Source organism: Pezoporus occidentalis, unplaced genomic scaffold (assembly GCF_034315485.1).
Source record: "Pezoporus occidentalis ecotype Australia unplaced genomic scaffold, CSIRO_AGI_Poc_V1 ctg12, whole genome shotgun sequence".
NCBI lineage: Eukaryota > Metazoa > Chordata > Aves > Psittaciformes > Psittacidae > Pezoporus > Pezoporus occidentalis.
This window is the reverse complement of record NW_026912994.1, coordinates 2,971,627-2,995,197: the sequence shown is the minus strand read 5'-3', so window position 1 is coordinate 2,995,197 and position 23,571 is coordinate 2,971,627. Positions and strand designations below refer to the sequence as shown.

General features: G+C 38.8%; 1 protein-coding gene across 2 annotated transcripts in view; it reads right to left on the bottom strand.

Annotated features, from left to right (window-relative positions):
• Positions 1 to 6,524: 6,524 nt before the first annotated feature.
• The window catches only part of ACTR3 (actin related protein 3), a 34,597-nt gene continuing 17,550 nt past the window's right edge, over positions 6,525 to 23,571 (bottom strand). For both annotated transcript variants that reach the window (XM_062605609.1, XM_062605601.1), the window contains exons 3-12: positions 19,307 to 19,431; positions 18,638 to 18,748; positions 16,990 to 17,085; positions 16,309 to 16,416; positions 11,944 to 12,087; positions 11,054 to 11,227; positions 10,258 to 10,350; positions 9,660 to 9,785; positions 7,818 to 7,901; positions 6,525 to 7,438 (exon numbers count right to left, since the gene is read on the bottom strand). In XM_062605609.1, the coding sequence (XP_062461593.1) occupies positions 7,343 to 7,438; positions 7,818 to 7,901; positions 9,660 to 9,785; positions 10,258 to 10,350; positions 11,054 to 11,227; positions 11,944 to 12,087; positions 16,309 to 16,416; positions 16,990 to 17,085; positions 18,638 to 18,748; positions 19,307 to 19,431 (1,157 nt within the window). In that variant the 3' untranslated portion in view covers positions 6,525 to 7,342. The remainder of the gene's footprint in view (positions 7,439 to 7,817; positions 7,902 to 9,659; positions 9,786 to 10,257; positions 10,351 to 11,053; positions 11,228 to 11,943; positions 12,088 to 16,308; positions 16,417 to 16,989; positions 17,086 to 18,637; positions 18,749 to 19,306; positions 19,432 to 23,571) is intronic.

Sequence of the window (23,571 nt, the reverse complement as noted above, 5' to 3'; positions counted from 1 at the left end):
ACCAGTAAATACACATGTAAGTACAGTCATGCTGCAAGAAGACCAATTACCCACCCCACGGTGTTTCAGCAGGAAATCCACGTTATGACAGGCTATTGTGTCTTCCTGATTTTCTGGCTTCCTTGAAGTTTTACCAGATGCTTCATATTTGTTAGTTGTTATTATTCCCTGCAGCACAACTTTTGTTATTTTTCACCATCAGCATGGTTTGGCTAATTCCCAGATTTTGGAAGTTGAAGAAAACAACAAAAACAAGCCAAAACTAAGCACCACCTTGCCAAATGGAGGGTTTCAGGGGTTTTCATCTCAGACCAGAGCTGCTGCTGACAGACCTCTTACCACACCATGGGCAGCAGCGTCCAGCCTCGGGGCTCTGCCGCAAGGGATTAATGGGGAGACACCTGATACACCTGGCTGGATACACAAAGATGGACACAATTTTGCCTTCCCAACTCAAGCCAATTTAGAAACCCCTCCTCCCCCGGCATCAAGCATGGATCAGGAAATACATTATCTTCAGAAGAGCCACTGTCATTGCCTTGAATCACTTAATTTTAGACATCAGTACATCAAAAATACCTCTCATCATACCACTACACTGCAGCAAAGTATCGAGACCATGTCTATGGGATTTCCATCTGAAAGATCAAAAGGACATCTTATTTTAATCTGATCTCTATATTTGTTTAAAACTTAAGTCTACCTAAGCTCAGAACATTTCAACAAGTAAAATGCACTAAACCGCCCTAACAATGACAAACTGAGGGTCCAGCAAAGCCTCTCTCCGAGGCTGGCAGGACTTGCTAAAACTATTTCCAGCATCACCTTACAGCAGAGGACAACAGCATTCAGTTTATGTGACCAAAAGAGGGTGTCAGTCAGCTGGGAGGGTGCAGGAGGAGCAGGGTCCAGCTGTGCAAGGAGGAGGTCTACATAGAGCTCTGCAGCTCAGTGATGCGTGCTGAGGCTGAACTACCAGCAGCAGAGGCAGGCAGGGCTGCAGAGCTGCTCCTGCCATCCATGCATTTCACTCCTTGAGCAGAGGAGTGACAGCAGCAGTGAACGGCACAGCCGTGGGTTGTAACTGCTCTTGCATTTCCAAGCTTTTAGATTCTGCCCTGTGGGGGAATTTGGGTCAGCAAGGCTGTCCCCATATTCATCCATCCCCTTTTGCCCTCAAAGGCATCATGCAAAGCAGGGAGCTGCTCACCCCAATCAGACAGGGAAGGCAGAAGAGACAGCCAGTGCCCTCGTTCACTGGTGAAAAGTGATTAACCACCCAATTCAAAACCAAAGGAGACGGTAACCTGGGCTCCAAATCATGAGATGCAAGCTTTCTCCCAGGATTAGTCACATAAACAACAGGACCAGGGAGAATATTTATCATATAGCTTAACAACCAGTCATTTAACTGGGAAGGAGAAATGCATTTAAGCTCCTGCTCCAGTTAATGCTTAGAAAACAACTGAACTTCAACAGACGATAAATTGTCCTGGATGCCCACAAAGCAGGACATCTTACGGACTTTGGGGAAGTGAAAATGGCTTCTTCTGTGCGGGTCTGACTTTCAAAAACTACACTTTTCCTGACTTTAATTCATTGAAAGAACAACAAACAAAACCCCTTTTATTTTCTCAACCATCAGTCTCTGTATCAATGTCCTGGATTCAGCAGTAGCAGTCATTTTTCTCAGTCTTAGTAGCTGGTGCAGCGCTGTGTTTTTGACTTTCACCCTGGGAACAGCGCCGATAACACCGATGTTTTTAGTTGTTGCTCAGTAATATTTACTCTGACCAAGGCCTTTCTGAGTCTCATGCTCTGCCAGGGAGGAGGGGAAGCCGGGAGGAAGCAGGGACAGGACACCTGACCCAAACTAGCCAAAGAGGTATTCCATATGACAGCACATCATGCCCACTATATAAGCTGGGGGCAGTTACCCAGAAGGGCTAGATATCGGTAGGTGGTGAGCAGTTGTATTCTCTTCCCTTGTTATTTCCCTTACCATTATTATTATTGGTGGCAGCAGCAGTGGTTTGTGTTATACCTTAGTTACTGGACTGCTCTTATCTCAACCCGTGGGAGTTACATTTGTTCAATTCTCCTCCCCATCGCTCCGGGAGCAGGGGGGAGGAAGGGGTGGGGGGAGTGAGCAAGCAGCTGTGTGGCTGACTGAGTTTAAACAACAACAATCAAGCACTACATCTTCAGTTTCTACAAACTCATCACTGTTGTGTTCTCTGGGTCTCTCCAGCAGAGAGAGTGTGCACTCAATCCCCTTGTTCAAGCTGTTGATAAAGATATTAAACAGAACTGGCCTTAACACCGAGTCCTCTTGTGACAGGCTGCCAACTGGATTTAACTCCATTCACCACCATGCTTTGGGCCTAGCCATCCAGGTAAGTTTTTACCCAGCAAACAGTACACCCTCTCTCAAGCTACTCACCTCACCTATCCAAGCCATGAGCTGTCAGCTCCCTTGCTACTCGAGTGGATCACCTCTGGCCCCGTACACTTGGGTGTGAATAAATGGTGCAGCATGTCACAGACCTTTGGATTACGGGGGCTTCATTCTGCTCCCCAGCCCTGTGTTCTGGCTCAGGGGGTAGCATACCCAGATAACAACTGGCCTTACTACTAAAAGCTGAGGCAAAGAAGGGTTTAAGTACCTCAGCCTTTGTCACTGTTTCCCCCACATCCAAAGAAGGATGGAGATTCTCCTTAGCCCTCCTGTTGCTTATGTATTTAGAGAAACATTTTTAATTGTCTTCCTGGCAGTAGCCAGATCAAGCTCTAGTTGGGCTTTGGTCCTTCTAATTTCATCTCTGCATAACCTCACAACATCCTCCCGAGTTGCCTGCCCCTTTTTCCAAAGGTCATAAACTCTCTTTTCCTGAGTTCCAGCCCAAGCTCTCTGTTCAGTCAGGCCACTTGTCTTCCCTGGCAGCTCATCTTTCAGCACACAGGGATGGCCTCCTCCTGCACCTTTAATATTTCCTTTTTGAAGAACATCCAGTCTTCCTGGATGCCTACGCCCTTCAGGGCAGCCTCCCAAGGGACTGTCAATCAGGCTCCTAACAGGCCAAATGCTGCTTTGTAACATCAGTCCTATTAAATCCTCCATTATCCAATAAGCACCTGACTTTGTGGTACCTTTGACAATTAAGAAAAAACACCAACATAGCTTTTTGCCACTTCATGTTTCGACATGCATATTTGGATGGTTCCAGCTCAGTCACTCACCACATCCCAGAGGCACAGCTCTGCCCTGGCTGCACCTGGCTGCACCGAGACTCATGCAGTCAGAGATGCATGCTGCATCCATCCTTCCCCAGGTTGTATCATAGAAACACAGAGAATTAGCTAAAGCATTTTGTGTATTCTTGGGATGTTAGTTACCAACAGAGCAAGATTTTGAAACCAAGAAAGGAAAATAGCTAAATTTATACATGGGTGCAAATTGCAATTGCTGCCTCTATGTTATCTCCTAAAAACGAACCTTAGGAAAAGAAAAGCTGTTTTTTTTCTTTAAGCACTTGCCTTTGCAATTAACCTTTTAGATGCGTTAAACCCAGACCAGCACGGAGCAATAGGAAGTACAAGTTTAAGGTGAGCAGAGGGTTCTTCTGAAATGGCTTTTTATTCACTGTACAGTGTCTGTTCTACATGATCCCTGACATGACCTACCCACAGGCTGCTCAGTCCCTCTACCACCTTACCAGTAACAGCAGCTCAGGTTCAGATCCGGCATTACAGGTGCAAAACACGTATGTGAACCATTCCCAAAGAGCTACTCCCAGTGCACAAGACTGTAACTGCACATTGTATCTGGTGTGTCTAAGTATTTATGACCTCCATTCAAGTCCAGGTCATTAGTGGGAGCTGCTCATAGTCTTTTACTTCTCTAACACACCAGAGATTAGCCATGGCTGTATACCTCCCTCTGAAATTATCTCTACTCCATATAAAAGATTAAAAAATAGAAAACACCACGCAAAAAACCTCCCACTTATTCCACACAAAACTTAACACCATTTTAGGTTACAGCTACAAGAAAGAAACTGTGGTGTAAGGACATAGGTTCTTTGCCCTCCTTTCTCTTCTACACAAATGACTAACACAAGTTTAAAGCAACTTTCTTGGAGCCTGGGGAAGACTAACACATATTGGAACAAACAAGCATAACAAAGGACTAAAGCTCCTACATCCCTGACTTTGAAATTAATGTACAGATACTTAGATAAACTGTACATGTCTCACCTGAGCAAGTCAGACCACACATGGGCTGCTCAGCAGCACTTCAGGCACATATGCCACCTTTCCCAAGAGCTGAGGTCCACCAGTAAGGCAACACTGAAACAACACAGCTTTTCTTTGGAGCATGAGATTTCTAGCTCTGCACACAGGATCAAGAGCTCAGTGCAAAAGGTGCCTACAGCTATCCTCTGCTGCTTAGCTACTTTTATTCAGTTTTGGCAGCATGGATCCCTCAACCTAGGGAAAAGCCTCCTGGCCTTACTGCTGAGCATAGCAAATTTATGATGAAAACCCCAGTACCTGCGCTTTCCCCACTCAATACAGCTGGAATACTAAATGCATCTTATTTTACACTTGCCAGCAACTCCTGTTCTCAGCCTGACAGCTTTCACACTCAAAAGCCAACTCTTCCTCCCATCAAAGAGCTCATAAACGAGCTGGCTTGTTTCCTTGACATACCAACTATTTTTGCTAATCCAATTATGGTTGTACCAGCTACACAGTACAGCTCTAGATGGCTCCTCATCACTGGGCAGTGTGTATTTCTATGAAACACCAACCTAATAGACATGTCTGAAGCAGCCCTCTCCTGCAAGAGCCGTACTGCTGAAACAGTACATGAGAATGGCCTGTCTCTCATTGTCCACCTAACCAAGAACAGCCAAATTCTGAATATTTGTATGCCACCACTCTTCAATCCAGACACCTGTTTGCAGAGCAGATCCACCCAGCAGCCAAGAACAGGCCATCTCAACAACTTACAGCCTGTAAAGGATCTGTATGAAACCAGCTTTGCTTAAAGAGTCTCACTCAGAGCACCTCTTGGAGCTTCCTCAAAGCACCTGTGACCACTTACTTGGCTCCTGCACCCCAGCTCCCACCCCTTGGGTTCCTTTTACCTCAACTGAATTCTGCCGGTGCCTCTTCGCTGACTGCCGCAGCTCCTCCAAGATGCAGCAACAGTGGCCTGAACACAACAGCAAAAGGAATTGGGGGGACAGGTTCCAAAAGCTCTACAAAACAGAGCTCCAATTACATCTAGGGCTACCTGCAGTACAGCCTTCTGCTAAAACACAACCAGGCCTGTCTCTCAGCTAAGACCCTATCTTCATACCTACATATTCTATGCATCTTTGCACATAATCCTAGAGATCTACATGTACCTGTGTGTGACAGGAACCCATATTCACTTCTTTTCTTTAAATTTCCTCACTACACTATATACCTATGTGTCAGGAATCAAGAGTTTTTCCAACTTAAGTTTTCAGACTTTACTTTCTAGAGGGGAAAACCACCACCTTGCATTATCTTCTGGCCACTGCAGTGTATCAAGAAATGCAGTCTCTAGAGCATGATACAGTTGCAAACCAGATGACTGTTGGAAAGGCACAGCTTAAATTAACTTCTTTATTTTACAGACGTTTGCCTATCAGTCTTTCTTATCACATGAATCAGTCAGCAGTTATAACTCAGGAAGTCACTATTTGAAAAACTCTAAAAAATAGTATCATTGATAGGGAGATGTTAATACAGTCTTGTAATACAATTATTTAACATTTTCTTGTTTGCACCAAAGTTGTATTCAATAGCAGCATGTGAAATTTTATCATACAATACTTTACTGTATTTACCCTCATTCTGAAGTCTCATTTATCATGCTTTGAAGCAACTAGAAGCTCTGGCAAGTGATAAGCTTCTCAAAAAAAGATTTGAGGTCTGAGGCAACTTTGCAACTCAGAAGAAGGCAAGAGATCCCCCCCTTGTGGTCTCCTGCATAAACAACGTTAACCACATTGTGAGTTCAGAAGCCTATAAAGAAGAGTTTTCTTTCATCAAATATTATGGGAAATTGTAAGTAATTCCATTCAGTAAATGGAGAGTTCTTCCTAGAAAGAATGAGAAGGAGATATTTTTTACTTTATTTTTATCTACATGGTATTTTCTTGCAGAAAAACCACACAGATTTAGAATGCAGCGCTGTCTCCTGTATACCCCTCTTAAAAGAAAGTGGTAGGGAAAAAAGTTACAGAACAAAGTAGATGAACAGATCTAACAATGGAGGAGATGTTAGGTTTATATAGGCAAGTGCTATCTAGATGAACATATAAACTCCAGTTCCAAAATGCTCACACTTCGGTTTACACAATGCACATAATGATCTCTACATTACCCTTACAGACCAATCTTACTCTTCAAAAGCCATAGAGGATATGTAGGAACCCATGCTCATCACTTCCCAAGTAATGAGATTAATAAGTCTGACACAAACATAAAAAGAAATTTTGTGCCTTTATTGGAATGGTGTTAGGCTTTAAATACACCAATTTTGATAACCTGATTATTTGGTTTAATTAGAAATGACACTACAGAACTGCAATACTGGTCCAAAAGTCTTGTCTTTACTTTTTTCTTTTTTTTTTTTTTTAAAGCAAGAAATAGTATGAAAATGCACCAAGTAATCAGAAAGCACTAGCAGGCATCAGTTAATCCAAGATACTAGCTTCTTAGTTCCAAAAGCACTCGCACTGTATGGAACCCAGGATTTAGACTGGTCATGATATGCAAGAACTAGTTGCATGAGTCATGACTTTTCTGTTTGTTTTTTTTTTCTTTTAATTTACTTTCAAGTTGGTCACTGGTAATTTTTTTTCCTCAAATATTACAGTTTAATTCATATTTTTCCTCAAAGTATAAAAAAGTATGAAATATAAACAAGCTCCTGCATTGCACCCATGAAAGGGTACAATGGAAGCATTAGAGAGCTGACTATCTACACACCATCAAATCCCATCAAATCTTGGATAGTTCATTAATATACAAAATATCAGGGCACAAAAAGAACTAAAATCCACTTTCTTTTTTGTTACGCACAGGTTCAAATAATCAATCTAAAGAAAAAACATGATCATTTTGGCTTTCCACTACATCCGCATGTTGAGACACTTAATAATCCTGCTTAATTGTGTTTGGTCTTTTTCTTATTGTCAAGTCATGTTTGTTATTTTAATACCAGCCATCAGACAAATAAGTAATCAGAAAGACTCCTCCTCCTCACCACCTCCCTACCCCGACCCCTCTGAGGTCAGTTTTAAGACATAACTCCAAACACAGGGTTGTGACGACAGATGCTAGGACCAATCTCTTCATAATCTTTTTTGGTATGGCATACTTGGTAGAATTCAGGCTGTAAAGGAAAGCAGAAAAAAAAAATTATCAATGGTACATCCACCTTATTTAACAATACTAACATTTATGCAGGAAAACAAACCTCCCAGAGATAACTTGGAAGTCCTGAAATTGATATTACATCATACACGGCTAAACACCAACGCAACCACTGTACTTAGCCACAAAACTAAAAGGCACTATTTAACAACTCACACAAAGCTGTAATTCAGCTTTTCACATGCTCTTTCCAATCTTTACTGTTTAATGCAAAAACTTCAAAGGGTGCAGGGAGGGCGTATTTGCTACCTGAGGCCTATCAGAATGCCCCAGCTACATTTCATATAAAGTGAAAGAGATGAGAACTTCAAAAGTGATTGCTCGGTTTTATAACTTACTGTGGAAGCCAGCATTGATCCTCCAAACCAAACAGCGTATCTTTGCATATGGTGCGTGATGACTTGTACATCAATGGGCTTAGGCTATAAAAAGAAAAAAAAAAAAACCACCAAATAAAGGAACAAAGTAAATTTTGCTGGTAAAAATTCCACCTTTAAAAAGGTGTACATTCCAAGTTTACTTTTCCCAAATTAGTATTTCCTTAAATGCTGGGTAAGTAAACTACAATTATAGCATTCGATTTTTTCTTGCACAACCCAGACTAAGAAATAGCTTTTGCTTATAAACTGCCATTTACTAACTTCATCAGGCATTAAGAGATCCTTGCATTCACACCAATTTTCTCCCAAGAGCTCCACTACAGCGCTCCTTTCCAATTATCCACATTCTATTTTCTGCTGAATTTCTTGTGGGACTGTATTTATGCAGTTGTAAGAACAGATCCCTACTACTTAGCCCTTTCAAAAAAGCCTACTTTAGAAAGCTAATTTTTAAGGCTTATATCATTATTTTAGTTGCAGATTGAAAGTTTATCTAGGACTAATATTGTCAAAATCATACTTTTCAAAAGTGCAACACTCACTGAAGTTAACCCCTTCCCCTCCATATCCACACAAACCTTCATTCTTTACTTGTGCTTATCAAAAATGGCAGTGTATGTAAGTTTCAGAAAGTAGTAATTTGTTTGTTCCATTAAAACCTGCCAAAACCTGAGTGATTTGAAACAGTATCTAAAAATCATTTGTAGTACACCTACAAAATTCAAGACAGCAATTACCTGCAATGCCTAGTACTCTCAAGAAGGAAAAATCACAACAGTTGTCCTTATTTATATCCTGCTTCCTTACTACTAAGTGGTAAAAGTACAGTTAGAAGAACTGAGAATAACCTATGTGACTTGAACCAGCGAATTGTACATAACCGAAATTTCAGAGTTGTCTATATGGTATATAAGGAAGCTACAGTGAGGGTTTTAAGGATTGTCTGGCTCATCTCGCCAAATTACTCCAAAAAAAAAAAAAAAAGAGAAAAATCATTTAAACTTTGCCTTAAAAGAAAGAACTACAAAAAAAAAGAAAAAAAAACAAAAACCAAACTACAAAATAATCTCTGAATATCTTTTATGTATGCAGAGACAACAGAAAAAAATGTGTAAGAGAGATCAGAGATCAGAAGTAGAAAGAATATAAATTAAGGATCCTGCAGTTTAGTGAAAACATGAAGTCATTTCACACAACAATTTAGGGTGGAAGGGACCTCACTATATGTCTAGTTCAGCCTCTTGCTCAAAGCAGAGTCAGCTGCAAGGTCAGAGGAAGTTACTCAGAGCTCTATCCAGCTGAATCTCAAAAGCCTCCGAGGATGGAGACTGAACTCTCTGGCCAGCGTGTTTCAGTGCCTGATTATGCCCACAATGATTTTTTTTTTTTCCTTTTATCCAAGCTGCGCCTATTTTGTTTCAATTTATACCTGTTGTCTCCAAGCACATAAAAAAGCTGGGGAGTGAGCAACTGCTTTTACATAACAGGCATAAGACCCATCCCTCCATTATGTGCGACTGATTCAGTTCAACTATAAGGGTCAAGCAGCACAACCTCATACCTGGGGAAATAAGTACAGTAGCTTTCTACAATTACAGGTTTATAGAAATACCTTCCAATAGCAGTCTAGAATATCTGAATCTCTGAAAAGCTTCTGTAAAAACTTTAAATGAAAATAAAGACATTTTAGCAAACAAGGACATCTTTGCATTATGTTATTGTCTCATTTTCCATGGAAACAAGGGAGAGAAAGATGTTTGTTAACAAACAAAAAAAACAACATTAGCTTCAAGAACTAACCTTCAGTCTGCCACCGCTAAGTTCTTCACTAAGTTTCAGTCTTGCATCAACAGTTCTTTTCAAGTCTCGCTGTAAACGACGACCAAAGTCCCTGAACATGGTTGAGCCTCCGGAGAGGACAATATTCTGTTTTGAGTAACAAAAATTATTAACTGCTTCTGAAAACATAAGCCTCCAACTTTATCCAGTTCTTAAATTCTCAATATCTAAATATAGTTTTTAAAACTACAGTTAGCAGGTATGCTTTTAAGTTTTCAATTGTCTAACACTTAAGCATAAGAGAATATAAATTCACAAAGAGTGTGTCACATTAAAATTGGCTGTGCTTTAAAATCCATTTGTATCTTAGTACACCTCACTTCTTTCGCTCAGTTTTGTTTCCCTTATTTAAGTAAGAGTTTGAGCAACGAAACATCACATTCTGAAAAAGTGTAGGTGGACAACATGAAGCCTTCTGCGTATCTAATTTCTAGACTAATTCCTAGAGAAAACTGTTAATTTTATTGTTTTTTTTTTAACTAGAATTTAAAATACATTTTTAAATATAAAGCACAATCTTTCTAAAATGAGTATAAAAAAAATCATTATAGCTACTGACCTTATACAGAGGACGTCTAACATCAATGGGACAATTCTGAATAACTTCATCTACTACTTCTGAGATTGGTTGTGTAAAGTCAGGATTAGCAAACTACAATTAAGAATACAATCAAGACAAGTCAGTATGTAGGACCACATATTGCACAGGAAAGGGAGTAAGGAGAAAAAGGGAAGAATCATCCTATTATAACAGAGATGTCATGAAAACTAATAAAGTTATGTTGGCTAATTTTGCTGCCATTTATAAAAGGTTTTGAAGAATAGTAAACCTAAAGTATCTGTTTTGCCAGCTATTTTTTCAGATAGCTTTTTCTAACAAGCAAAATAGCATAACATGAAAAAAAGCTGTAACACGAGAACGTAGAGGGACTAGGGCAGCAGGAGAAGGCTTTATTCCCCTTAAATTTTTCCCAACGCTCGAAGAGAGACTAAGGGTATAAAGGCAAGATGACAGAATATTTAGAAACTTGACTTTTAAGGCAGATAAGGAAACTGTACAACATGGTAAGACCTGGGAATGCTATTGAAAATTGCAATAAAAAAGTACGGAGATAATAATTCATTTGTTAAAAGTTTCAAATATAGTGCTTTGTTTGGGCATCAACCTGAATTTTATAAAGGTTAATAGCAATCAGGAATCAAAGACACGTTGACTTACAACAAAACTGGTATCTATTTACAAGTAAGGAGAAATATAAGTTGGGATAACCATTTCTTCACAAGTTTGCAAATATTTATATGCTATCATCTAAAATGCACCTAAACCAAAGAGCAAACAATTCAAAACAACTTACCTCAGGATGGAAGAAAATCTCTGGCCCCAGGAATCTCTCATAGCCAACATCAATGGTAAATTCTTTCTTTGAGATAGCATTAATTCCAGTATACTGTTTAATCCACTTTGTACCATCTGTGTCATACTTGTTAAATTCTTTTACTAAGTCAGGACAAACATAACTAAAGCGTTCCTGAAAATTAAAAATGTATAGTTAGAAGTATCTTCTCATCTAGTATAGCAGAGAAGATTGCATGAACTTTTAAAAAGTGTAGTAATTTAAACTTTCAGGAACAAGAGTTTTAAACTGGCAGATACAGAACAGGACTTAAAAATGGCTGATCTGACATTTACTGTATATAGTTAGATAATGGCTCTGCTACTAAAAATCATTTCTGTGCAACACTGAAAGCAGCACATAGGCTAAATTATTTTTCTTCTATTTTTCCTCTGCACTTCTATGATGGTGAGAAATGAGTTCTAAAGTATATTGAAGTATTGCCATAGAAACAAGGTTTAAGTGTACTTTAAGCTAAATGTCTTTCAGAATAGCTTTGTACTACAAAAAAGAACATATCAACATTCAGAAAGAAGAAAAAGTAATTAAAGCTCTTTACATTAGATATCCCACTAAGAACATTTCCTACTGAATAGTACAGTAACAATAAAGGAGGGGAGGAGAAAGGAGACTACAAGTGAAGAGTGAAATTCTAGGCCAAACCAATCACAAACCAACCGTATATCTCAAGTTTAAGGCATTTCAGGTTATTATATTAGACATTTTTATACTACTTAGAAACCAAGCACCATTACTTGGAGGGACAAGGATTTTGAGACAACATTGTGTTTTAAATATAGATATCAAGCTCTGATTTAATATAACCTTAATGTCTGCAATGTTCACGTTACCTTCACTGCTTTAGCTGTTTCCAAGGATTGTTCAGGAGGAATTCCTACTTCTCGCTCCCTCAGCAACTGCTGGATGAAGTACGTTATATCTCGCCCAGCAATTGGAATGTGTTTGATACAGCTGCCAATCACGTATCCTTCAGCCTATAAATAAAATTAATTGGGAGAAAGATACTGACAAGAACTCCTTTCAACAAAGCTTAGGAGAGGGAAAGACAGACAGGGAGTCTAAACTCCTATTAACTACATGCAATTGTTGAGATTGAAGCCCTTTAAGACTGGTTCATTTAATTACTAGAAATCCAGTTCTTCAGTAGCATTACTTTACATGTTAACATGTTTCACTTTGTATTGGTTCATAACTCTTACAAGGTTAAGAGGAACAGAACGGTCACTAGTACATAAGGCAAACAAACAGCTATACTCGCTATTCACAGTATCACAGTATGCTAGAGATTGGAAGGGACCTCGAAAGATCATCTAGTCCAATCCCCCTGCTGGAGCAGGAACACCTAGATAATGTTACACAGGCATGTGTCCAGGCGGGTTTTGAATGTCTCCAGGGAAGGAGACTCCACAACCTCCCTGGGCAGCCTGTTCCAGTGCTCTGTCACCCTCACTGAGAAGAAGTTTCTTCTCAAGTGGAACCTCTTGTGTTCCAGTTTGTACCCATTACCCCTTGTCCTATCACTGTTTGCCACTGAGTAGGGCCTGGCTCCATCCTCGTGACACTCCCCCTTTATATATTTATAGACACTTATAAGGTCACCCCTCAGTCTCCTCTTCTCCAAACTATAGAGACCCAGCTCCCTCAGTCTTTCCTCATAAGGGAGATGCTCCACTCCCTTAATCATCTTAGTTGACCTGTGCTGGACTCTCTCCAGCAGCTCCCTGTCCTTCTTGAACTGAGGGGCCCAGAACTGGACACAATATTCCAGATGTGGTCTCACCAGGGCAGAGTAGAGGGGAAGGAGGACCTCTCTCGACCTACTAACCACCCCCCTTCTAATACACCCCAGGATGCCATTGGCCTTCTTAGCCACAAGGGCACAGTGTTGGCTCATGGTCATCCTGTCGTCCACTAGGACCCCCAGGTCCCTCTCCCCTACACTGCTCTCTAACAGGTCGTTTCCCAACCTACACTGGAACCTGGGGTTGTTCCTGCCCAGATGCAGGACTCTACACTTTCCCTTGTTATATTTCATCCAGTTATTCCCTGCCCAACTCTCCAGCCTGTCCAGGTCTCGCTGGATGGCAGCACAGCCTTCTGGCGTGTCAGCCACTCCTCCCAGCTTAGTGTCATCAGCAAACTTGCTGATAGTACACTCAATTCCCTCATCTAAATCGTTGATGAATATATTAAATAATACCAGTCCCAGTACTGACCCTTGAGGCACTCCACTAGTTACAGGCCTCCAAGTAGACTCCGCCCCATAGACTACAACTCTCTGGCTTCTCTCCTTAAGCCAGTTCGCAGTCCACCTCACTACCTGATCATCCAAACCACACTTCCTCAATTCAGCTGTGAGGATGCTGTGGGAGACTGTGTCAAATGCTTTGCTGAAGTCAAGGTAGACCACATCCACCGCTCTGCCATCATCCATCCACCGTGTTATTTCCTCATAAAAGGCTAAGAGATTGGTCAAACATGATTTCCCCCTGGTGAAGCCATGTTGACTGCCCCTCATAACCCTCTTATCCTTGATATGCCTTAAGATGGCACCAAGGACAAGGTGTTCCATCACTTTCCCAGGGATGGAGGTGAGGCTGACCGGTCTATAGTTACCCGGGTCCTCCTTCTTGCCCTTTTTGAAGACTGGAGCGACATTTGCTTTCCTCCAGTCCTCAGGCACCTCTCCCATTTCCCAAGACTTGGTAAAGATGATGGACAGTGGTCTAGCAATGACTTCTGCCAGTTCCCTCAGCACCCGCGGGTGCATCCCATCTGGACCCATGGATTTATGGATGTCCAGATTGCTCAACTGATCTCTAACCCATTCCTCATCGACTAAGGCAAACCGCTCCGTTGACCTGACTTCATCTAACGTCTCAGGGGTACAGGGCTCTTCAGGACTGCCTGCAGCAGAGTAGACAGAGACAAAGAAGGCATTCAGTAACTCTGCCATCTCTGTATCTTCTGTCACCAGGGCACCCATCCCGTTCATCAGTGGGCCTACATTGCCTCTGGTGTTAGTTTTGTCTGCCATGTATTTGAAAAGCTCTTTTTGCCATCTTCGACCCTTCTCACCAGGTTTAATTCTAAGGATGCCTTAGTCCTCCTAGCTGCCTTCCTACATCCTCTAGCAGCAGCCTTATATTCCTCCCAAGTGGCCAGCCCCTCCTTCCATGACCTGTAAACTCTCCTCTTCCACTTGAGCATAGCCAGCAATTCCCTATTTAGCCACGCAGGTCTCCTGGCCCTCTTCCTTGACTTCCTACGTGTCAGGATGCTCCGATCTTGAGCACGGAAAAAGCAATCCTTGAATGTCAAACAACTATCTTGGCCCTTATTTTCTCTTCAAAATGAGGTTACTCTTACCAAAAAGGTGAAATAACCTTGTATCATGAAATATTATTTTAGAATAAATGATGTGGCTCTGTAGTCACAGCCACTGACGTAAGACTTTACAATCCACATGAACCAAAATTAATTTTCTGAAAGCAGGGAGAAAATGCATCATTTCAGCATATTAACTGAGACTGCTTAGAACATGAGACTGGCCCATACTCATCCATCAGTCTACACTTGTAAGTCACACACACCATGAGGACCAGCTTTGGGGCATTAAAAATATCTGATCTAAATACAGAAACCGAAAGGGTTCAAGACTGGCCTTCAACCTTGCCAGATGTGCAATGTCCAAACAGATGAATCTAGGTATCACACCAACACTAAATGCTCAAAGTTTCCTATATACATCTTACATCCATAGAATCACAGACTGGTTTGGTTGGAGAGGACCTTAAAGATCATCTAGTTCCAACTAATTCATGTCAAGAGCTCTTTCTAACTTAAAAATAATGTCACAAAAAAGTGTATTACTATTGCAGCTTTGCTACAGAAAGAAGTGTCTGTTAGCTCCTCTTACATATTTCATTGTAAAAGTGATGTATTACTGTCAGTTTGTTCAATATGTTTAAAAAAAATCCAGAAATTAAGCACATGTCACTCTGCAAAGGTGCTTAATGCTTCAAGTGATACAGAATACCTACTCTTATTTCAATTAAAACAAACCCAGACACAAATCAGAAGTTCAGCTGTTCTAAACAGCAATCTGAAATAAGTCCAATTAAAAAACTTTACATACACAAGGTTTGAAATGTCAGTTGTTTCCTACATCTTATTAAAAATATGACATCTTGGGTGAACAATCTAAGCAAAGATTTAACCACTATATTCCACCAAGATTAATAAGAAATTGCTACATCACAACAAATGTTCTATCACCACCAATGCCACTATTTGGTATAATAAAATCATTTTTAAAAAAAATCAAAGTTACTGTGACATGATAAAGCTTCGCACAGATTTTAATCCTGAAAAATGTAATCTAATTCATTTTGAAAAGAAAGATGCATCTGGTGTGTACACATGCATTTAACTTCCAAGGAAAGATGGGCAGAGACATATTGCCAGCCACTGAAATACACAACTCTATTAAATAATTATAGCATTTCAAGTACGTAGCTTTGTAAAAGGAAATGCATACCTACAGCAAAACCAGTAACTTTAGAGTTAGGAAACTGCAGCTGGAAATGTTGATTATTTACTAAAAATATTATTTGATCTAACTAGGTTTTGCATTTAGTAACTTGATATACTGGAAGAGATATGCACTAACTAACCTTAGGGGTTGGGTTTTAACCAGTCAGGTAGGAACTTTTTTCTTTTTGTTTGTATCCCTGATGCATGACAGCATACTACTAAACACTGGTCAACAGATGGAGAAAAACTGTAAACAATACTGCCCTCACACATTTTTGTATTATTTTCATTTATATACAATTTGACTGAATTAAAAATGTTTCCAAACTCTTATCTTAAAGATCATATTCACTCCTACCAGCAAAACAAACTGGAAATGTGATAAAGCAATACCAATTTCATTGATTACTTAGCACAGCCTTGGCAAATCACCTCTTAAAATTAAGTAATTGAAAGACAATATGGCCTGACAAACTCAGGGTGCAGAGTTCTTCAAGAGTTTCTGCACTACAAAATAAGCAAAACCTCACACCCCTAGAAATCATCTTACATTTCTTAAGATTCTTAGCTATACTTCGTTCTGTGTAGGTGTAAACTTCAGAAGTTACAGGACAAACTGTTCCCCCCTGAATCTTTCTATGGTTTTAATGTATACTTACCACAGGAATAACATGAGTGACGCCATCACCACTGTCTATAACTGTGCCAGTCAGTGTTCGTTCTCCTACTTGTCTTGACGTCCAAGATGCAGCTAAGGCAAGCACAGCCTTGTAATAGGTCACACACACACAAAAAGAACCTTATTAAAAGCACTGCATTGCAGATCCCACCTCTCACCACCCCTCCCAGCAATACCCAGACTGACACCTCATGGCATTTACAGCATAGAAATTGATTTAATAATATGTGTACACAATAGCTTACAACAAAGGCCACATACATGTAGCTTCTGACTCCTGTCTGATGCTTTTTTAGCCACATTCAAGTATCTATTTTGCTGCTTCATACTGAAAGGGATTCAAATCTTGGCCTAATACCATTATTATGATGTGGCATGTTGGGGTTGCTTGTTGGGTTTTGATTTTTGGGTTTTTTTTTGTTTTTTTTTTTTTATTTATGATGCAACAGATATTATACTCTACTACTTAAGATGCTTTTTTCTATACAGTATATACAAAAGAACAGTGCCTAGCTAACAGAGCACAGAATCAACACATCACACATGTAGTGGTGAAACAGCTAACTAAAAGTACATAAAAGTATCCCAAATACCACCCATAGCAAAATTAGATTTAGTCTGAAGACAAATACTGTAGGTCTGTCAACAGCCTTGCCCTTACCTGAACAGCAATATATAGCCCTGGAACATTAAAAGACTCAAACATGATTTCAGCAGTATATTCTCTGTTTTCTGGAGTATTTAATGGAGGCTCAGTCTGTGAGAGAAAAGAGAGAAAAAAAAAAAGTTTTACTTACATTCAACTCAAAACACCCAACTTTAAGAAAAAAAAAAGTCACCAAATCCTAAGTTTGAAAGAAAGATGAGTCATTCCGTAACAATAGCATGTAAAAATAGTCATGTGCAAAGGGTGCTTTTAAAGGCAAATAGTGCAATTAAGACAACCTAGAAACTCCTCTGACAATAACAGAATTTATGTAAATTACATTCCAAAAACGTGATGATTTCAGAAAGAACAGGAAAACAGAAGTGTAATAGGAAGATTATAGTAATTACTGCTTAGGAGTCTACATTGAAGGCCCCCTTTGTGGGTTGGTTAGCTCATTACAACTTTTCACTTCACTTGAAAGAATCAAGGACTATCAATCTAAATATATCAAAGGATACAGTTTAGCATATTTCAAGAATGACAATTACTTTAAAAATTTCTCTGATTCATTAAAGAAAAAAAGCTGGTTTTCTTCACAAGGCAACCACTAAAACAAGTTGGCATGATCAACTGTGGAAACGTACTCAATTGAGAAAAGGTAGCAACAACATACAATACGCTGTGATAGCATGCTATAATTTTCATTAAGATAGCAAACATACTTAAGTCACTTGTCTGAAAGAGCAATTTGGATAGTGCTACAGAATATTTGAGGAAAAAAAAAAAGTATCACTCTTCCATTACATGAACTAGGAGGGTAAAAAGAGGAGGTAGCCAGCCTCTTCACAAAGGTGACAGGACAAGGGGACATGGAGACAAACGGCAATGTGGGAAATCTTAAATAGGTAGGAAAATATTAATGTGGGAAATCTTAAATAGGAGGAAAAAAGGTAACATGAGGGTAGTCAAATATCAGAAAAGGCACCCCCGAGTTGTTATGGCATCTTGGTCCTTGGGAATATTCAAAGCTTGGTTGGACCTAATTACACCTGCTTCAAGAAGACTGTTGCTTAGATGTTCCTTAACAAGTATGGTCAACACCTCTTATTCCAAACTTGCTCTATAAACATTACACTAAAACAGACTGCCTATTTCAATGGCTTTAAATATAATTCTGAGGAATAGCAGACACTGCAGAATAACACTGACATTAATTCAGCTCTCATCTGCCTGAACACAACAATCAAACCACCTGATTTAAGGAAAAAAAAAAAAAAAGGACAAAATTTGACTCTCAAGACACATCATCCAAGTGGCAACATTGCAAAACCAAAGTAATTACAATTTACATCTAAAGTCAAAACATATGGGTACTTCTTTGCTTTAAAAATGTACACTTAATCATTGAACTCAGTGGATAAATGATAAAAAGAAGTCATGAAGCAGAGAACAGGAAAAAGTTTGCAGTTCAGACACTGACATCTTTAGAAAATTAGAGAACCTGGATGGGATAAGCCAGGTCAGGCAAGTTCCAGATAATTTATATATTTACTTTGCTTTTCAAGATAAGCATATTCTTATTTAAGAATTATTACATAACTCAGCACAAATTACTTACTAATTATATGCAATTTCATAAATAGCACATAATTTTACCTACCAAAAGAAAATAATGATCCTCAGGTTCTGCTCTTAGATACTTAAAGATTACTTGCTCCATAAACCTCTCCATCAAGTCCCAGTCTTCAACTATACCATGGCGGATGGGCCACTGTTGCAGAAGAATATCAAAATAAAATTGGAAAAAAAAATGAAAATAAAAAAAAAAAATAAACAGTGTTTTCAACTCCAGTAGAAGCATATGATCTACATATGCAAGAAACCTTGCATTATGTTTTCCCTGTTCCAATCTGACACCTATTCGAAATTCAGATTCCAACCTTGAACAGGAGAGACAATAAATCAAGCTCTAAGTACAATAGAATGGAGGCACTAGGATAAACCAAAAATTCCCCCTAACCCAGCATTCTGACTTTGACATTGCTGACAGAAGATGCCACGGAACATGAAAGAATGTGATATTTCCGCTTAACACTCTCCCAGCCTCCCTTCACTTCAACAGAAACAGATAATCATATACTGTTTTGCAAATTCCCACAGGCTCCTGAAGGCCAACAAAACTAATACCAAGCCTTACTTGCCATTAAAACAGAATTAATAAGAAAGTAAGATTAAATTTAACCAAAAGTATTCTTAAGCTGCTGCATACAGTGTAGCTACTGCTTCCTAAAGAGTACTGGAAAATCATTTTAAACATTTCTCTTAATACCTTGGTTGCATAAGTTGGTTTTTCTATTGCTTCATCCCCGATAAAGAAGTCTAAATCATCAACACCTTTCAAAACCCTCCTTTGTGCTTGGTCGACCACTTTTGCCGATTCTTTGATAGCAATACCTTTAACAGAGAACACAGACAATACTGGAGATCATATATCCTGCGCTAAAAAAAAGAAAACCTCAACATTCAAAAACAGTTACACACTGTAATTGTATTTATCCTTTGTTTCAGGCACAAGCACAGAAAAGCTAAAGTAAACACAGGTAATTTGAATTCCAATCATAAGAAAACACAGTTAAGATTTCTAAAGTAAAACAATTACAGACCTAAATGCAGATTTAATTGTTAAGACACTCAATGTGTATTATCTCCCTGACTGCATGAAAAGAATCCCTAAGATACAATAACCCTACAGATTTCATTTTATTAAAAAAGTGTGCTAATTTTCTGCACACTCTGCTAATAATGACAATGTTTTAAAAAAAAGGAACGAATTTGTATAAATTGTATAAACAGCAAGAAAGAAAACATGTTGCCATTATATAAATGGATGTTTTGCTTCATTTGCACCAGTTTGATTTCTGGACGTACTATGAAACTGAGATATGGCACACAAAAGGGACTGACTAGCAACTAAATAAAAAATATACAAAAGAAGGCAGGAAGACACAAGCAGGAAAACAACATAAGAAATACAGAAAATGAGTATTGGGCAGAAATAAAAGGAGTATTTTAAAAGAACAGAAACTTGTACGGTTACCTGATGTACCTTTAGGTACTTTGAAACAGATTTTCATAAAGTCTATGTTTAATTTCTGCTTTAAATCCTACTTTTATCATTAAGAATAGGATGCAGAATTTCATTTAAGACAGATTATCTCCCTCTTTTCAGGAAATAAATGGCAAAAGTTAAGAATATGCATTGTGGCAATCTATTCCTTCCAGGATAATTACTCATCAAAAAAAAAAAATAAAGGATTATCAAAAAAATACTCGCTAAGATAAACATAGGATGCTGGAAAGATGAACTGGTGATTAGATACCACAGGAACATGGATGTTCCCTTTCCTCAACTTTTACATCAGCTCCTAGCTACCAAGGTTACAGTGCCAGCAACGTTTGCTCTATTTTTTAAAGTCTTACTACTAATTGTCTTTAAACACAATCCTTCACGCAAATGAGGAAATTCATATATACAAGAAGCATTAATATTGTTCTCAATTATTCAAAGGCAGAATTATTTTGCTAATTCTCACCTCCAGCAGGAATTTGTTTGCTCTCAAATTTAAAAACCTTACGAAAACAGTTGCTGCAGCCTCAAGCCCACCAGGCACAGGGCGGCACAGCTACAGCATTTGGAAATCAATAGCATACTAGGGTAAAGCACTGTTAGTTTACTGATGCTCCCCATCTGTCTCTCTTCTCTTCCCATAAAAAGCAACAAAAGCAGAGCTGGGCAGCCAAAGGAACTAAAACGTTGAAAGTTGTGAAAGGCTGAACAGGATAAAGCAGAAGACATTATTTTGAGCTCTTCAGGAAGAAAACTGAATCATACTGTAACTTCTGAAGCAGCTTGCAAGAGAGCAGAGAGGAAGCAAAAGGCTGAAGGAAGCCAAATATCATGGCCGAGGGGAAGGAGGGAGGGAGGGTGCAGATAGGAAGTAGAAGCTAAAATTGTGGGGAAGGAGATGTCACAAGGCCAGTGTTTGCTGCAAGTCAAAAGAAGAATCTTGTCAAATATTTTTCAGGTCATCATTACAGAGCTTGCAAGCTTTGGGGAAGTTTTTCTGTCCAAATACATGTTATCTTCAAGAACTTTCAAGTAAAATGCCATCGCTCACCACAGGATTATAGAAACTTTCAAGTCAAACTGTTTTCACCCTGTTACTAGACTAAAACAAGATGGGAGCTCTCAGTATTTTTCTGACCTTGAGGCTAGCCTGTTCAATCCTGGTTTTTAAAGTCAGAAATGAGAAGGAAACAACTTGAATCAAGAATCATATCCTGAAAACACAAACAGAAAAACAAATATTGCTGAAATCAGAGCTAGGCTACTGCAGTGGCTGAAGGTGGGCAGCACTCCAGTGGTGTACCAGAAGTTCTGCCTTTGGTTTGCTTGGCACAAGACTTAAGAGCTTTAAGAAAAAAAGACTACTTACATCAAATCAATTTCAGTTGTTTAACCACTACTCGGGTACATTTTTTTTCTTTTAAAGGTAAAGGGCCACTAACACGTAAACCAGCACAGATGACAGATCAAAAGAACTACAGGGTAACGGAAAGAAGTTGACTCCTATTTTAACATACAGCAGGAAAAAAACGATTAAGTGAATAAAAAATGAGCAAAATTAACAACCTGCTACAATCTAAAAAGCAGTAAGGGAAGAAAGCAGTGAACCCAAGTTTCTTCAAAAAAAAAACAACAAACAAACCCACACCTTGGCCTAAAATATTCTCATTTACTTCAATTTCCAAGCAAGCATTTATCATCACTAGAGAAGCATATTCAGAATTAAATCACGAACATAAGGAGATAAGAATTTGTTAAGAGCAGGAGTGAGATAAGCAGCAAGTGAACAAAGTTGAAGGAATGCTGCTCAAACCTGTTTAACAGAAAACATTTTTTAAAGAACCAAATTGTTAAAATGCAACCACCTTTCCTGGAAGTCAAAGGAGAAACCAAACCATGTTTCTACTGGGGATAATACTAAGGAAATTAAAGACACCAAAGCAATTTGAAAAGACCAATTTTTCTTTTTTTTGCAATTCTACTTTGAAACTAGGTACTGCTATCCTCCATTTTCATTTCTCCAGTGTGGATTATACCAGTGCTATTTTATTTCGAGGCAGAAGATTAATGCAAACTCTTGCAGTTAGTGTAATTATCTAACTTGTATTACAGCACAAATGAGAAAAATGTCTTTTACATTAAGAGAACTGCAGTCAAGGACCATTTCAGCTGCAGGAGCCTCTAATGCAGAGCATTTTTTTAAAATACACCACACTGTATCAAAAAGCTGTCCAAAAATCTCATTGACCCCTTTCTCTGGGACTCCAATAGCATCCCTATTGGACAAATTTCTCTGTTTAATGATGTAGCAGGTCATTTTATTCCCAGAATTTGTTTAAAGAGTCATCATATCTCTTTTTTTTTTGGAACAAGAAAGTGATTTCAAATTAAATAAACCAAACTTGAAGATGCAGAAAAAGTAAGGAAACTATATGAAATTTAGTAATCATTTGTCCATTTTTAATTTAAAGACTGCTATGAAGTTTATGAAGCAACGTACGTTTTTTTCCAATGGCTCAGTAACTTTTTTAATCTAATGTTAAAACTCGTTTTTGTATGAAAAACAAAGCTGCAGAGTATACTTGCTATGCCACTGAGATAAAATCAAATGAAGTTCATCTGGAAACCGAAACAAATTAAGAACAACGTATTAAAAGGTAATTCAGAAGAGATTGAAAGAATTCTCCCATTTGTATGAAAATCGGAGAACACATTAAGGGAATTAACTTCAGTTTCCATGACAATCGCTTTTTGAAGCATGTTTTCCAGAAAAATTAACACAGATCCTCAACTGCCGAGTTCTATTTCACAGTGACTACGCTGAAGCAGTATTAGTTCTAGCTCTTTTCCTGTTGCATTTACAAGGAAAACTGGGTGTACTAATTATTCGTTTTTACCAGGATGTAATATATGATTACTTTGGCACAGATGAATAATGACAAAATGCCAAATGGTGTAGGAGGTCAAAAGGTGAAGCTTTTCTAAACAAAGCTGATAGAGTTCCACTTTCTAGAGTAGAAACATATCACTTCAAGGAGGAGAAACAGTTCAAAAGACAAGGAGAAAATAAATAAGCAATTTTACAGGGTGGGGAGAAATGTTCACTTGTTCTATTTGCAAGACAGTATATTAACAGAGCTGGAACACTGAAAAATCTTTGTCAAGTATAACATCTTAAACCCTGAAGATATTAAACTATACATTTGAAAAATATTTTTTCTAGTTATAATCAACTGAACTTCTACCTGATAATCCATGAACAGGGGAAGAGCCTTCTGAGAAGTAAATATAGCCATCTTACTATATTTTAATATTTTTTCAGTTTCCAAAAAAATCATTTCACTTCATGTATACTATTTTAATGAATGTATCTTTCTAAACTGAGTATCCATAGCAAAACAGAACAGAGCCATGCTATTACCCTGTGTCATCACTAAGAGGTCTTTTCAAGTTGCTCATTTTTAACT